Source organism: Lepisosteus platostomus, chromosome 4 (genome assembly GCF_059453375.1).
Source record: "Lepisosteus platostomus isolate fLepPlt1 chromosome 4, fLepPlt1.hap1, whole genome shotgun sequence".
NCBI classification, from domain to species: domain Eukaryota; kingdom Metazoa; phylum Chordata; class Actinopteri; order Semionotiformes; family Lepisosteidae; genus Lepisosteus; species Lepisosteus platostomus.
Window position 1 is genome coordinate 15,622,158 of NC_142614.1, and position 15,098 is coordinate 15,637,255.

At 43.9% G+C, this 15,098-nt stretch overlaps 1 protein-coding gene across 6 annotated transcripts in view; it reads right to left on the bottom strand.

Moving 5' to 3' along the window:
- Positions 1–1,521: 1,521 nt before the first annotated feature.
- Positions 1,522–15,098, bottom strand: part of cplane1 (ciliogenesis and planar polarity effector 1) — a 52,055-nt gene continuing 38,478 nt past the window's right edge. For 2 of the 6 annotated variants that reach the window (XM_088628699.1, XM_088628697.1), the window contains 13 exons: positions 14,638–14,873; positions 13,934–14,027; positions 12,374–12,544; positions 10,619–10,649; positions 9,673–9,804; positions 8,434–8,611; positions 7,574–7,632; positions 6,418–6,555; positions 5,646–5,755; positions 5,103–5,198; positions 3,946–4,071; positions 2,892–3,037; positions 1,522–2,192 (listed from right to left, as the gene is read on the bottom strand). In XM_088628699.1, the coding sequence (XP_088484825.1) occupies positions 2,013–2,192; positions 2,892–3,037; positions 3,946–4,071; positions 5,103–5,198; positions 5,646–5,755; positions 6,418–6,555; positions 7,574–7,632; positions 8,434–8,611; positions 9,673–9,804; positions 10,619–10,649; positions 12,374–12,544; positions 13,934–14,027; positions 14,638–14,873 (1,697 nt within the window). In that variant the 3' untranslated portion in view covers positions 1,522–2,012. The other 4 variants (XM_088628698.1, XM_088628702.1, XM_088628700.1 and 1 more) reach the window with 4 other exon arrangements.

A 15,098-nucleotide genomic window follows, 5' to 3' on the forward strand; every position in this document is an offset into this window, starting at 1 on the left:
TTTTTATATATATATATCTTGCAGGAATCAAGCTTTCCCCCAAAGACAGAATAGCTGGGTGAAACTAATGAACTATCAATATTATCTCTGTATGTTGTTGTTTTTTTTGGCATCCACACATGTTTAAACTGTTTTATCCAATTCAGGGTTGCAGGGGAGCAGGTCTCTGAAAGCAACAGGTACAAGGCATAAATTAGCTTTTAAAAATGTAAGAAGTAGCCTTTGACAAGTCTAGGGAAGATGACATTTCAGAATGTGGAGATGGTAAAAAAAAAATACTTAACTATAATTAAACATGGCAGCTGTTTGACAGCTATTTTATATGACGATTATGCTACATACACGTATATATCATTAGTTTAAGTCTAATGATTTTAATTGGTTCACCAAGATTAAACCAGTTACAGGATTGGGATTTATGGCACTTTACTGCCCCGTAGTGGAGCAATTTGGTAATTGCAGCATTAACTCAAAAGGTCTCTTGGTCACAAAAAAATCTAATATCTGATGTCAGAACAATTTCACAAAGCACATTTCAGTGAAATTAAATCTCACCAAAAACAGTGATCCAGCCCAAACTATCTTCATTTTTTTTTTTGCTTTATAGGAATTTGGAATTTTTTTTCCTGGTAGTGGTGGTACTTGAGGAACTAGATGTGCATTGCTGGAATGTGAAAAAAACTAATTCATACTATTGCCAGTGCTAACAATAGTACACCTGCAACGTGGACAAAGAAAGCACCTTTTCAAAAATGCTTTGGTGCAACAGGCAACAAGACTGTCCTCCTGCTCCCTGGAGGAGCTGAATGTCAAAGACAGAATCCCCAAAAGTCATATTTAAGCTATCCAGCTAGGGAGAAGTGCCTAGGTCATATCCAACAGTAATATTGGTTTACAGCCCAGTGTCTGTCACTCTTCCTAGAACAGAATATAAATTAAGAATCAGGAAGACTTCCACAAGGATTATGGCTTGACCCATCTGTGGCTCAGACAAAGCCAAATTCAAAACCAGACTGTATACCACCCTTGTGCTGGTCTCCCTGCACAGGCTTCCAGTGAAGTTTAGGATTTATTTTAATATTTTATTCAATGGATAAAGTTCTTGAAAGGTCTGAAATCAGACTGTTTAGTTTTTGTGCATATACAGAATATTCCATCACCTGATCAACCTCTACGGCTGTACTGTAGAGAGAGCTTTCCCATACTGTGCCAACAGTCTTTATCAGAAGTGCTACCTCAGATTTTAAAGTTTAAATACTTTAACCTTAACCTGAATCTCTTGCTTCCTCTTGTAATACTCCCATGTGCCAAGGTGCAATTAATAAACTGGGTGAAAATGAAAAATTTGAAAAATGAAGTTTGTCCTTATTTTTGTAAAATGCAAATGACCAGAGAAAAACATATGATCCTGCTTTTTGAATTGCTGTAAAAAAAAAAAAAACAGGTGACATTTAGATGGTCTGGTACACAGTGAGAATGAACTTGTTTTCCATTTTAGGTTTTAAAAATTACAATAACATAAAAAAAAATAGCCAGGATTTATTTTGAGAATGCTGCAAAATAAATTACATTTTCATGTGTAATACAACACAATCAATAAAAGAAAACAATAAGTTAAGAAAGCATGTTCACACGATACAATCACTAAGCTCAATTTTTCATTTATTGAACGAAAAATTCAGTGATAATGTGTTGACCAAGATAAGGTCAATTAATTTACTATTATTTCTTTGGGTGATGGTTTTATCTCTAGTGACTCACAATTGTACCCATTCACACCTCTGGAGCAATCCGAGAGAAGCTCCATGCTCAAGTTAAGGCACCATTGCGACCAAGAAGGCATCCAGGACAAATAAGCGTTTTCTTCTGAAACCCTCCAGCAGGATTTTTAATTAAACGAGTCAGAGCACTGCACACCCTTTCCTGCTTAGAAAATGTCAAGTTTAAGCAGCACCTGAAGTGAAATAATGCAGTCCATTCTCAGCGATCAGGCACTCTCTCTACACCATTGTTCAGGACAGTAACTCCCAGTCCTGCGCGATTTCAACGTCCCCCTCGCTAGCCACCATGTTCTCGATCGCTGCCCAGTCCAGCTTGCTCAGGATGCTGCCTGTGCTGTCAGACAGGGCGTCCAGCTCGTTCAGCCCGTCCAGATCTGCCCTCCTCAAAGGGGACCGATTGTCTGAGGGGCCCTGTGGCAAATGAATGGAGGAAGGGGTTTACAGAGTCACGATCAAAGGTCACACACTGCACACCTTCCCAGAGAAGGTACTCAGAGTACTGTGGCCCCTGTGGACATTGATTCCAAGTACAATCCTACCATCCCAGCACACCCCAGATGGATGAAGATGTTAGGAACCCATTTCTACACCTAGATTAATACTGGGAAGAAAGGTGGAATCTACAGATGTCCACTGCCGTCTTGGAAAGATTAGTCAGCGCTACAGTGACAGGTCACTCAGATCAGTCCACTGTGAAAGAGAGATGGGTCTTTAAAGTGGAGGTCACAATAACACCAATGGTTGCCAGTATAATGGCTTATTTTGTGTTTCTTTTTCAGACAAATTCACACTCAGATTGAATGCATTGTCAAACACATTGTGTGCTTGGACAGTAAGGCCCTCCCAGAGCCCACACTCATAGCTCCGTCTTTCCCTGGGAAATGGCCCAAAAGCAGGAGTTCTGCCCCAAGTGAGGCTAGGCAGTGTTCCTGGAAATGAAGGGGATGAGATTTTGGTTGGGGTCCAATTTTCTCAGTATATATATATAAATTAAAAAAAAATTAATTCTTCAGAACATTTCTTTGGAGAGTCTCCAAGCAGGGAAGTAGTTACTGGTTTGTGTCCAGGGATGCTGCCTCATGCTGTGTGGCCTGTGTCAGTGCCCCCTACCTGCAGGAAGAGCTCATTCTCCACAGCCCGCAATGTGTGGAACTTTGCTGGGGTACTCGGAGAGACCACTGCCCCCCACTCCTCTGGGGCCTCCACTCCGCTCCCTCTGGGGCTCACAGAAGGCCTCCCTGCCTCCCCTCTCTTCCCTGTGGCACAGAAAACAGCAGCTTAGAGGGGAACAACGGTACTGAATCTGGAGCTCTGAATCAAGACTACCTACAGGCAAGAGTGAAGAGTCAACAGTTACACACAGAAAGTAGCAATCTGCAATAAATACAGTAGTAAAAATTACAAATTGATCTAGCAAGAGAGTTAGGTAAATGAAATATAATACACACAACCCCTCTGTCTAAACAAGGACAAGCACCAGAGGATCAAAGGGGCAGTGAAACTTTACAAGTTAGGTAAGAACAGGCTTCGCTTGTTTGCAGGATACACTTCAGCAAACAAAACATAGCATGTCCCTGGAGTTTATCATGCAGTATAGTAAATAACATCAATTTAAATCTATAAATGCAAAAGCTTTGTGACTGATCAGCATGGTATGCAAAGCTGTCACTCTCTGCTTGTATTGTAGTCATTACTGTGTCATGCAGTTTCATACCGTCTTCTTTCAATTGGCATACTGCAAAACAGAACTGCTTACCAGTGGATTAGAACATACGTGCACTGGGACGGATATTGCTGGCTCAAATCCGCTGCAGTTCTGTGGCACAGCCAACAGGTACTTGTTCAACAGGAAGCACTATTAGAGTTTGTCTGGCGATTCCTGCTTTCGTAATTCTCAATCTGTCAAGTTGTGGAACTAGTACCTTTTCCTGACATTTTTAAATTACTCAAATAAATTACTAATCAGCAAGTTTATCTTTATAGTCTGAGAGAGTCACCCTTTTTAAAGGCACACTAAGACAACAAAGCAGGGATCAACACGAGGCCAAATCTGGCCCACATCATATACAACTGAATGGTCCTCGTTTCTTTCTCAGGGAGGTAGCAGATCTTTAGTGCCGGTTGACCCAACCCGAGTGGTCCGATCCCAGGCGCTGGTCCTCACCGCGGCTGTGCGCTGGCGCTGCCCGCTCCCTGTCACCTCGTCTGCTGCGCCAGGCATCCGGGTCCGGGTCGCTCACCATCCCCCTGCGGGTCAGCTGGGACATGCGGTCCCTCGGGAGTGCGCTCGCTGCCAACCGAGACCGCACACACTCAGTCGAGCGCGCCGGGGGACAGCTTACCACATCGCCCTCGGTTACGAGGGCTTCACCAATCGCAGCAGGAATACCGGAGGTCCAGCCAGACCCTAAAGAGGCTCTGGGGGAGATCTCCCCCAGCTAACTGAGCAACAAGGCGTGACTGCACGAGGGTCCTTCAGTTCTGAGCCTCGAGGGCTCCAATCCAGTTATTAATCAACTGCTTCTGAAATCTGGATCAGTTAAAGGAACCCTGCTATTTTGAGGGCTAGAGTGTGCTCAGATTTTGTTCAGTAGACGAAGGGAGCTGGGGGTTGGAGACCCTTGCCTAAAATGTCACTTGAAAAAAAAGAACAGCTGTCTTGGAAGGAGCACTGTCTGACAATCCTCTGGAATCTGAGGGTTCCCCTCATTATTCATGTCCTGACAAAGTCCAGGTAACCCCTTCTTCAGTGAGGAATATACACCCCCCACTAAGTGACCTACAAATTACTACAGAAGAAGTAATAATTCTGTACAAATGACTCTAAATAACCAAGAACAATGGATTTCATCATGGGCCTAAACACTGGATTTCGTAGGTATAATTACAATCAGGAGGAAAGAGCTGTTCTGACATCAGTCTTGTACTTTCTAGGAAAGATCAGAAACCAGCAGCTTGTGGTTAACCCAGGAACACTCCACGTCCCTTAGACTATTTCACTTTTGTAGCTTCATCTAAAGAAGCGGCTGGACATTTATTACAATGCCAGCTGATTTACAATTGATCTTTTATTCTTATTCCTCCATTGGCCAGCATTGGGTTTAGTGAGGTCAGAGCTACTCTGCCCTGAATGTGAGACCAGTTTGAGCTGAATCTAATCTGTAAAGCCAGATGGAAACATTCAAAAGGTCCCATCAGTTATTAAGATTAGACGGGAGGCGGATTAACGGTTCCCTGCAGGGCACATTACAGCATCTGGCAAAGCTGCCGTCTCCCAATAAGTGCCTCCGGGATTCTCGTTTAAAAAGCTCACTCCCCCACCTGGCCTGTGCAGCCCCAGTCTGCTGGCCCTGCCGGCCTTGCTGGCCCTCCCCCTCCAAGCAGGGGTCTCGCTCTGTGGTGCTGCAACTCTGGATCCTGGCAAGAGCACACAGACAGCAGGCTCGTTAACTCACACAGACTCCTGCTGGCGACACTGCAACAGGACTCGAAGAAAGAGCCCATCGGAATGACACATTATTGTACTGTAAAAAACAGGGCTGACACTGTGGCAAAATAAAAGGAATGAGGCAATGATAGAACAAGAATGCCATGATAAATGATTAAACAAAAGCAATTAGACACAAATGACAGGAGTTACAGAGTAGCTGTCAAATAATAGCAGATTGCAGAAAATATATATATATAGGTATCTATGCAAAATAAATAATGATAATGATGCTTCCTTCATGAAATCTGCCATGCAAACCTGATCTCTAATTTCTAATGCTGACTGTGTCACGTACTGCACGTGGAACAATGATCTGAGAACTCCTTTCTGGCCGCTCATCCAGCTCCCCAGAGGTGTGTGCTACAACTCCGTACCTGTGAAAAGCTGGGTTCTTCCAGGAGAGGAGAGGGACCGAGCCTGGCCTGCCTGGGATGGCCTTCTCCCTGTCCTCCCCGCAGACTGGCTACGACTAGGAGCCCTGCCCCTAAAACACACACAATTACTATTTAAAGGTGTAGGCCTGACAATGAAAAGGTCATCTAGAACAGAAGTGGTAGACCACATTGTACAGCGATAAACAAACTGGCCAGAGAAGTCTCTGTGATTATATAATTCTTTACACTGTGGCTGTGTTGTGTGTGTTAAGCTGCTGTTGCACTGCAATTTCCCTCACGGGATCAATAAAGTATCTATCTATTATAAACCTGCACTATTTAGGCTGCATGAACACCATGGACACAGAGCAATGATCTGTAATCTAGCAAATTCAATTCTCTTCCAACTCCTTTCTGTATGTCTGAGATTGTTAAGCACCTTCTAGAGAGGACTCAACAGTGGAAGAGACGAGTGTCCTCCCCCTTCCCTGTTCCTGGCTTGTTGTTTTTTTTCATCCGTTTTTCATTTGAAGCTCTTAGTTCGGCCCTGACCTCTGCAGTCGCCTCACTGTCACACCTTTGGTTTTCTGTCGTGCGCCCCACACTGTCACACAGGGGGACAGCTCAGGATTCCTGCACCACTTCCAACACAATTCCTGACATTTACTTCAGGCTTGTGAAGAGCAGTTTTAAAACGTGCCAGCAGGAGGTTTTCCAATAAACCCTTAATTTTAATTTTGCCACTTTGCCCGTGTTCTCTCTGCGTCCTGACCTGCGGCTGCTCCTCCCGGGGGTGTGTGCCAGGGAGGGTGGATGGGCGGTGGGCAACGGCACCGTGTCCGTCAGCATCTCGTCCATCAGCCGCAGGGCTTCCCTGGTCCTCCGGCTATGGTGCTCCAGCAGCGCCGCCCTGAGCAAGCAGAGACCAGCATCAGGAGTATCAGCACAGCTGCAGACCGGCACCAGGCTGTCCTGACACGGCCGCCTGCTGACGGCTTGGGAGATGGCCAGCTTTGGACCAATTAAGGAGATAACTGGCTTTGGACTCAGTTAAAACAATTAAAAGATCAGCTAAAACAAAAAAAATATGATCATCCTGACGTCCAAAATTAACATCAAAATATTTCCACTTTATAGCCAAAATTACAAGCAAGCAAGCCCTTTTTGGCTTGCTAAAGACAATAACTTAAGGCACAGATAAGTGCTTCTGAATACTTGCAAGATTAAAGTATACGGAACTTTGGACCGTATACTTTAATTAAGGAGATAACTAGCTTCTTAACTGGAGTTCATTTAGGCATTAAGAGATCAGCTAGAACAAAATTATGATCATCCTGATGTAAAAAATTAATAAAAAAATACTTCCTCTGTATAGCCAAAATTACAGGAAACATCCCCTTTTTGTCTCTCTAAAGACAATTACTTAAGCCACTGAAAAGTGCTTCTTTATATATGGAGATGGATAACACAATAGCGCATACTACACCTAGTGTTTTTCAAAATTACTGTATGAATTCTAATACTACCACAAGTTAAGAAATAATTTATAGAATCGTCACCAACAGACAGCTCTGCTATGACGTCCTGAAAACTATTCAAGCGGAGCAATGCAGATGTTCAGAAATGATAAGAAGTGCAAAAGTCTTAATCCAAAATCTTTTTTGACTTTAGATGCAAATGGAATGTACAAAATTTGGGACACATTTGTGGTAGTGCAGTGATTCACATTAATTACCAGGAGACTCCAAATGAACTATTAACCCTGGCTCTAGAAATAAATCACAGCGATAAAATATTCACAAAATTAATGAGGTTTATCTTGCCGAAAAGACCACACCCAGCAAATCAAATCTGAATTGTCCGTGATCCTAATAAGGTGTACGTTTCAGAATAACAATGCAGGATGACATCTAATCAAGTCAGCTTACTTGTCCTTTTCTTCTTTAATTTTCTGGCTGATGGAGATGTCTTTAGAAGTGGGGCTCCTCTGTAAAAAAAATCAAAAGCTGCTGTCAGCACCTCTGAAGGACCAGATCAGAAATGACCGGCTCTGTGAAAGGCCCTTATCAGTGAACCGTGAGAAACAGCTGCCTTTGAAAACACTGTGCAGTAATGATCAGCCCTTCTGTCCACATTATGTTTGAACATTTTTAAATAAAACACAAGGACAGAAAAAATTATACCTTTATTTATACCAGCAACTATGTTTGCAGTAAAGCAGGAGAAATTTACTTCAGAAATCTACACAATATTAATTTTGCTTTTTTGCTTTAAAAGATCATGAACTTTGGCATTACAGCCCAGTTGTTTAGTGCTTTGAATCTCTATAGATAGGAATGTTTCTGAAAATAATGTTAAGAAAAATACATCAAGCTCCCTTGAGCAACAGGATAATATAAAAGCTGGCTTTATATGTAAAAATTAGTTACAAATAGGATTATTACATATTTATATTTTAATACTGTTATTAGCCGAGTTTTCTTCAGGATTATAGTCTTATTGAGCTTAAGTATGTGCTCATATTAATGAGATTAAGAATTTACTCATATTAATGGATAATGTGCAAGGTAACTGCCCAGCTTCACAGAGAGAATATTCAACCTCAATTTCAATTATCATACAGGGGCCCACTCACAGAAACATTTAGACAAAAGCTCAGTCCAAAAGCCCCCCCATGTGAAAATGGGTCAGGCTGACTCGGATCTGGGCCCAATGCGGCAGAGCATGGAGTACGGTCCAACCTCTAGGAGCTCGGCTCCGTGTCGAGACGGAGCATGCTGGGGCTTACCGCCACACTGTCTGCGGCGAAGGGCCTGTGCTCCCTCTGCCTCCTCTCCTCCCGCTGCCTGTGGAACTCGGACAGCCTCTCCCGCTGCTTCCTCCTCATCCACTCCCGGACCTCCCTCCTCTCCCTCTCCGACCTCCTGACCTTCCGGCCCGGCTGCCCGCGCTGCTGGGCTCCCGCCCTGCATCAGCAGTCACAGGCACAGACATGAGCATCAGCAGTAATCTCTGCAGACGTCATCTGTGAAACCGCTCTTAACAGTGGCATCTCAGTAGGGGCGTAAGACTGAGCCCACATGTCCTTTTGTATCGGGGAAAGAAAGGCGGCAGTTTTAAAAACTATAATCAACAGTAAATACAGCTCCAAGAGATCTTACAGGTAACAAATACACTGTAACCAAAATGATCACAATAATTCTAAACACCCGCTGTAGATGAAGTGATACTGATACTACCACTCAATGCACAACTTACTAGACTGACTAGTTCCTTCGGTTTGTTACAATGCAAGTGGATAAGCACACTAAAATTTACACATTTCCTTTGGATGGAAAATTCAGGTTCCTGATTAGATGTATTAATGGCTGGGTCTGTCCAGTGTATTACAGGGGTGGGCAGTTTGGTCACAGTGGAGAAGGAGGGCCTGTATTACACATTCTGCTGTGCAGCTCACAAGCGATGATACACTGTGATCAGCTTTTCCAGGACAGCAGGTAGCATCATTAGCTGCTCTGCCTGTCTCACCACCCAGCGGGATGGAATATCCAGCATCGGCCTTGCGAGGCAATCAAACATGGTTACAGCCTCTGGGCAAAACCCTCTTGCATGTCTCTCTCTCTGTGCTTTAGAAGTAACTGCGAGCACTCAGAAGATCTAGCTGACTACACACCAGCTACATCATGGAGTAGGATCTACCTCTCAATAAGGAACAATAGAGAATTACTCATGCATGAAATAAGACTGCGAGGAGGAAGATGTTATACAGGGGGATCTTTTTAAAGTTAATTTACAAAAAGCTTCTTGGAAAATGGCAAAATGCTTACTCTAGTCATAAAATGTCCCCGTGTTCCTGATTTAAATGTAGGAATGAGTGGGTGAAGCAGATGTTGGGGTCTTTATGCTTGATTCTTGGCACAGTCTTCTTCTAAAATGCTCATAGCCTGTGAACTCACCCACTGCAAGGAAGGAAAGGAATTAATGTGTGTTAATGTGTTAAGAGTCACATCCCCTCCTAGTTACTCACCGCGAGAGTCTTATTGCCTGTGTTTCTGACAGACCCAAAGCACTGGCCGAGACCCCTCCGCCCCTCACCAGCTCCCCCAGGATATCGGCGATGTCACTCAGCCCACTGAGGCCCAGGGTGTCCTCCGCCCACCTGACAGCACACACCACAGGAAAAGAGGACTACTGAGAAGGTCTCTTTAGTCTCGACTGGAAAAGGTAGAGTACAGTTTTCATTCATCTCCTCAATATACTCAGAACGCATCAACTTCCACTTCAACAATGAGGTGACCAATCTTAAGCTCTAGACCATTTCGTAGTGAATAGTTAATTGATCCAAGGAGCTCAACCAGCTATTTCTTAAAAGAGACCAGGGTATCAGCTTCGACAACGTGGGGAACAAGCTGTGGCACATATTTAGTGTAAAATGCACCTCCTATTCACAGTTCCTGTTTGCACGCTCCTTGTTATCTTATTTTATCATACCTGACAGAAGAGGCAGTAAAGATGGGAGTGCATTTATAATGCAAATATATATATATACAGAAACAACCTGGATAAGCTAAAGTACAAAAATCGCACATTGGTGCCTGAAAAATGCATTTAAAACTGAGAGCAAGGAGGCACATCTATACCCAAAAGGCTTTGGAAGTGTGGAACAAGCTACCCATCCATGTTGCTGTAGCTGATCCCCCTAGATTCTTCCAGAATGTCTCGAGGAGATGCTGGGATCAATTAGCTATTAACTACAAAACAGACAGGCTAGACAGGCCAAATGTTCTCCTCTCGTTTGTAACCTTTGTTACAGTTTTAAAACAAGGATAAGAATTCTTTGAGACGTTTGTATTAATACAACAACAAAAAATGAAAACAATTTTGGAATTCTTATAGGAAGGGAAAACAGGTATAAAAAACACTCATCTCTCTTTCTAAACTACCAGAAAGAAAGTAAGAAAATAATGACTTACTTGTCAGCCTCTTCTGGCATAACACCAAGGTCTGAAAAACAAAAAGGCGGTGTTTATTGCTCCGCGTCTCCCGAGTCCGCGGAGAAAACAATTCGGAGAGAAACCCGCAGTGGACAATTCAGCTCCAACATGCCCGTGACGCTTGTTCACCCAGAAGCTTGACACAAGATCTTCCAGGGATACAAGCATCTAATTAGCAGGCAGGGCACCACCCAGCAGAACATGACACGCTGGGAAAGGACCAAACTCCTCTGGTTTCACTGTCCAAGAACATTAACCGTTAAACAGGGAAAGAAATAGCAGCGGAAAAGGAAATCATGCAGATGATGACTAATTTAAAGACTCTTACGGAAATGGGGACATACAGAAACCAGTCTATGACAGACACAGACAGGCTAACAGCATCACAGCAAGTGAGGACAGCTTTCATCTGAGCTGCCAAAGTGGCTTTCAAGCGTGGTGCATCCTAAAACACAACATCCAAAGACAAACAGATCCTAATTCTTGCCTACGGTCAGCATGGGATTTTGTTGTGCTATTGCCTTGTTCTTATTTCATTGTATATTTAAATATTTTTAAAATAAAAACTGGTTCACCAAAAAGATCCCAGGAGATCATGTCCAGAGTGCCCTTAGTGTACATTAGGAACCCCTGATGTTGGTCAGGCACCTGTGAGATTGAGGTGTTAGCAGTTAGAGCACGTTTCAGGGGATGCACCTGGTCTGGTGGTCTGGGGGTACAGGGGTGAGTTGTGTTGAATGATAATCAGCTATTCCAAACTGGGAGGTAAAACTAAATCAGAGATTGTAAACAAAAACAAATGATGCACTGGCTAATTAAGGCCTGCAAAAGGCTTCTTCAAAAGGGTACTTTAGATATGCATGAACAAACCTATGATCGTAACAGAACAATGAAAATAGCTCAAATGAAAGAAGGATTACTGTCTGTTATGAGGCTGTTAGTTTGAAACAGGTTTTATGGCAAATGATTGAGAAACAACATATAAAAACAAATAAAAGAACAATGTCAACATAGTCGGAAACATTCTGCATTAGTGCACTGCTCCTCTAAATGACTCCAATAACTAACAATGAAACACAGGGCAAACTAAGCACGACAGCAGCATCATCATCACTGTGGAATCTGATCTTAGCAGATTTGAGAAGCTAAGACGAGATGGGCCCAGTCAGTACTGGAATGGGAGATTCCAGGATGCTGTTGTAAGTGGTGCTGGTGGGCACTACACTGAATCAGAATTTCCAAACCAACACAGCATTATAGTGACCAGGGACACTTGGCTGTAGGAAGTGCCTTCCTTTGGATGAGACATTAAACTGAGGTCCAAAACACTTCAAGGTCCATTGGCACTGTTTGTAAAAGAAGAGGTGTAACCCAGGTGTCCCAGATCAACTCCACTCTTACTTTATACAGTCTAGTCTCCCTAAATTTTCCCCTTAAACGGTGAAGCAGTGTCTCAGTCCTCCACTGTGATCTGCAGAGCAGTGGGGCTGCTGGTGCAGAATGGCTGCCATGTGTCACATAGGCAGGAGCTGAGCTTCATTGGGGGACAAGATGGGTTCACAGGTAAATGCGAGGCATTTTAAGATTATTTGGGATCAAAAACACTATACACTTAGGAAATGTTTCACTGCATAATCACAAAATCCCACGCTTTAGTTCACTCCTGAAGCATGTGAAAGCGCACATCGTGTACAGTGCAAGGGCGAAGGGCTTAAGAGAAAACAGAGCGTGTACCAGCAGAAGCAGCCTGTAGTGGAGAGGATGTGCGGGCGGAAGCAGAGGCAGGAGAGAAGGGACAGCGCCCCCGCAGGCCAGGAGGAGTAAAAGCAGCAGGAGGATCTTCAAGGTCGACATCTTCCTCATCATCTTCCTCCTTCACAGCCTCTAACCCGGTCAGAATCCGCACTGGCATCCAGGGAGGAAGGAAGCAGGAGAGGGATTTAAAAAAAAACTTCTTAGATGTTATAAGTGTCCGAAAAAGCTATTTGGACAAATACGAGGAATTAGAGTTGACATCCCCTGACCTGAATTGTGGCTTTTATTTTTTTGTGAACTGTAAAGAAGAGAATGCTGTCTTTATGTGCAGACCACATGGTTCAGTGCAGTGACATCAGGTATCCTGCCTGGAGACTAAGGGACACGAGTAATGACATTCAGGACATCATTACTATGGGTGAAGGCCTCTCTCTCAATTCCTTTGGAGCCAGCTGAGATTCCGGAGAAAAATCCCTTTTAATGTGGTACAAAGTGAAAAACAGCCCGGGGGAGAAATCGGAAGGCTACCAAACAGCTTTCGTGTGTAACGCCAACTGATGAAAGGAGATGAAAGACCTTTTGTCAGCATTACCTCCAGCAGAAAGTTATTGCAGAGTTATCCCCTGTCAACTTCTGTGAAAAGGGCACTCACTCTAATGGTGTCACTTTCTAGCAACTTTGTAAAAAGTTTAGAGGAGCAATAACTGTTCTTTTTTATTTTTGTGTTATAGCAAATGCCAACTAAATAATACCAGTAACTCATAAAAATCTCTACTGAAAAGTGTCATTCACCTCTCGTTGTCAGTAAGAATGTGGCTTGATTAAAGTTTTCATGACAACACTCAAAGAGGGGTATGCAGGAAAAATCAAACCAGGCAAAAAAGAGGGTGTCCTTTTATTATTTCAGAATCCACATTTTTTTACGAGATGTTTGTAGATGAGATGGTATTTCTCCAGGAGCCCTATTCACCACCTCTGGCTGGGTGTTAAAACTTATAAACGCTGAGCCGACGTCTTTCAACTTACAGTACTGTGAGGAAGGCATCAGTTTTTGAGAGGGGTGTGAATAAGATAGGTTCAAATGGACTTAGGAAACACTATTCATCTGTTAGGGCCTACATAGTCTTCCGCACCAAAGGGAGGAGGATATTTCTGCTGCAGGGGACTGTGTTGCAAAGTAAAAATGATGCATAAGGAAAGTGAAAAGTCATCATCTTATCATTCCAGATAAGGCACAGTCCATCCCAAATGTCCCCATTATAGAAAAGCCCTCTGTGGGGATCTAAAGCCGTTATTTAAAGAAGTCTGGTGCAATCAGCACTGTTGAAAGACAAGTGGAACCCAGCACTGCTTTGCAATGAAATAGCCAGGCTAGGAAGCCCTGGTGCGACAAAGAAAACTGGGACACTATTGATCAGCAGCTTGCCTCCTGCAGCACTGTGTTCATCATAACACAGCCGGCTGCCAGCTCCCACTCTCTCAATCACTACCTGCCACACAGAAACCCTATCCTCTCCCCAGCACGTGTGTGAATCCTACCTGCCTCCGTGACCTGCACTCCTCTGGCTCTGCTAGGCTCCCACTCCAGCCCCACGTCCACAGTGCCACTCAGGTTCTCAATGGTGTTCACCAGCTACAGAGAGAACACGCACACCGATTACCCCCACAGAGCAGTAGAACGCCTTCGACATAAAAGCCCTCTTATTCAAACAAAATCATCCTCTTTTTTTCCAGCTGACACGCACTTGGCAGGAGTGAAAGTGTGGAGTCTTTGGCGTGTTTATGGTGGGGTCAGTGACTATGACGCTGTAGAAGGATAGAAACAGAGAGGAGCAGGTGGCAAACAGAGTGAAAAAGTCGTTTTGAAGAAGACTGATCCTTGTCGAGATTTCACTCCACGCAAGTGGCTTGCGTGTATCGCTCACCGTTCCTTAACACCACATTCAAGTTCACAAACTGCAATTATCGTGACGCTACATAATTATTAATGGCAAAAATCAGCCCATTCATTTTTAGGTTTTACTCTTCGTGAGGTCTGTTTTGTAGAATGTAAAATATGCATCATTATTTAAAAAAAAACAACAGATTGAAGAGAGAATTTCCTTAGTTTTGTGTCCAAGAGCTGAAGTTAACACAAGAAACACATGAACTGGAGTAACTGTGTACATATTTTCACACTTTTTTCAATCCTGCAAAATGAGCAGCACTTCCCTAAGCTGATGTAAGCCCATGGGCCTCCTCACCATTCTGGTGCTGGCAAACTCCCACTCCATGTGGTCAGCAACGTCCTGCAAAGCCTCCAGCTGAACGTCCATCTCGGAGAGCTTGGCCGCGAACTGGCTCTTAGTGACGGGGTGTCTCGCACCGGAGGCCTCGCTGCGCACAAGCAGCCTGTGGGTCACGTCAGCTCCCAGGGGATCTGCTGCTGCTTCTGCCGTCCGCCCGGCTGCTGCCCACAGGGAAGACAACGGGGGGGGCACTAGACCCCCGCACAAAGACCAGCTCAATCTGACAGTGAGTGTACTGGGACAGATGTGCAGTGTGGGCTGAATGCAGATGTTTCTGGGCAGTCCTCTTCAAAGTCCTGTGCTTGAAACTTTGTGTTTGACATCAAAGAGGACAGTGCTTTGAACCTGCACAGCTAGGTGCTGAGTGTGTTTGGTCAGCCTGCTTTATGTTCAAAATTAAAATCCAGTTACATTAC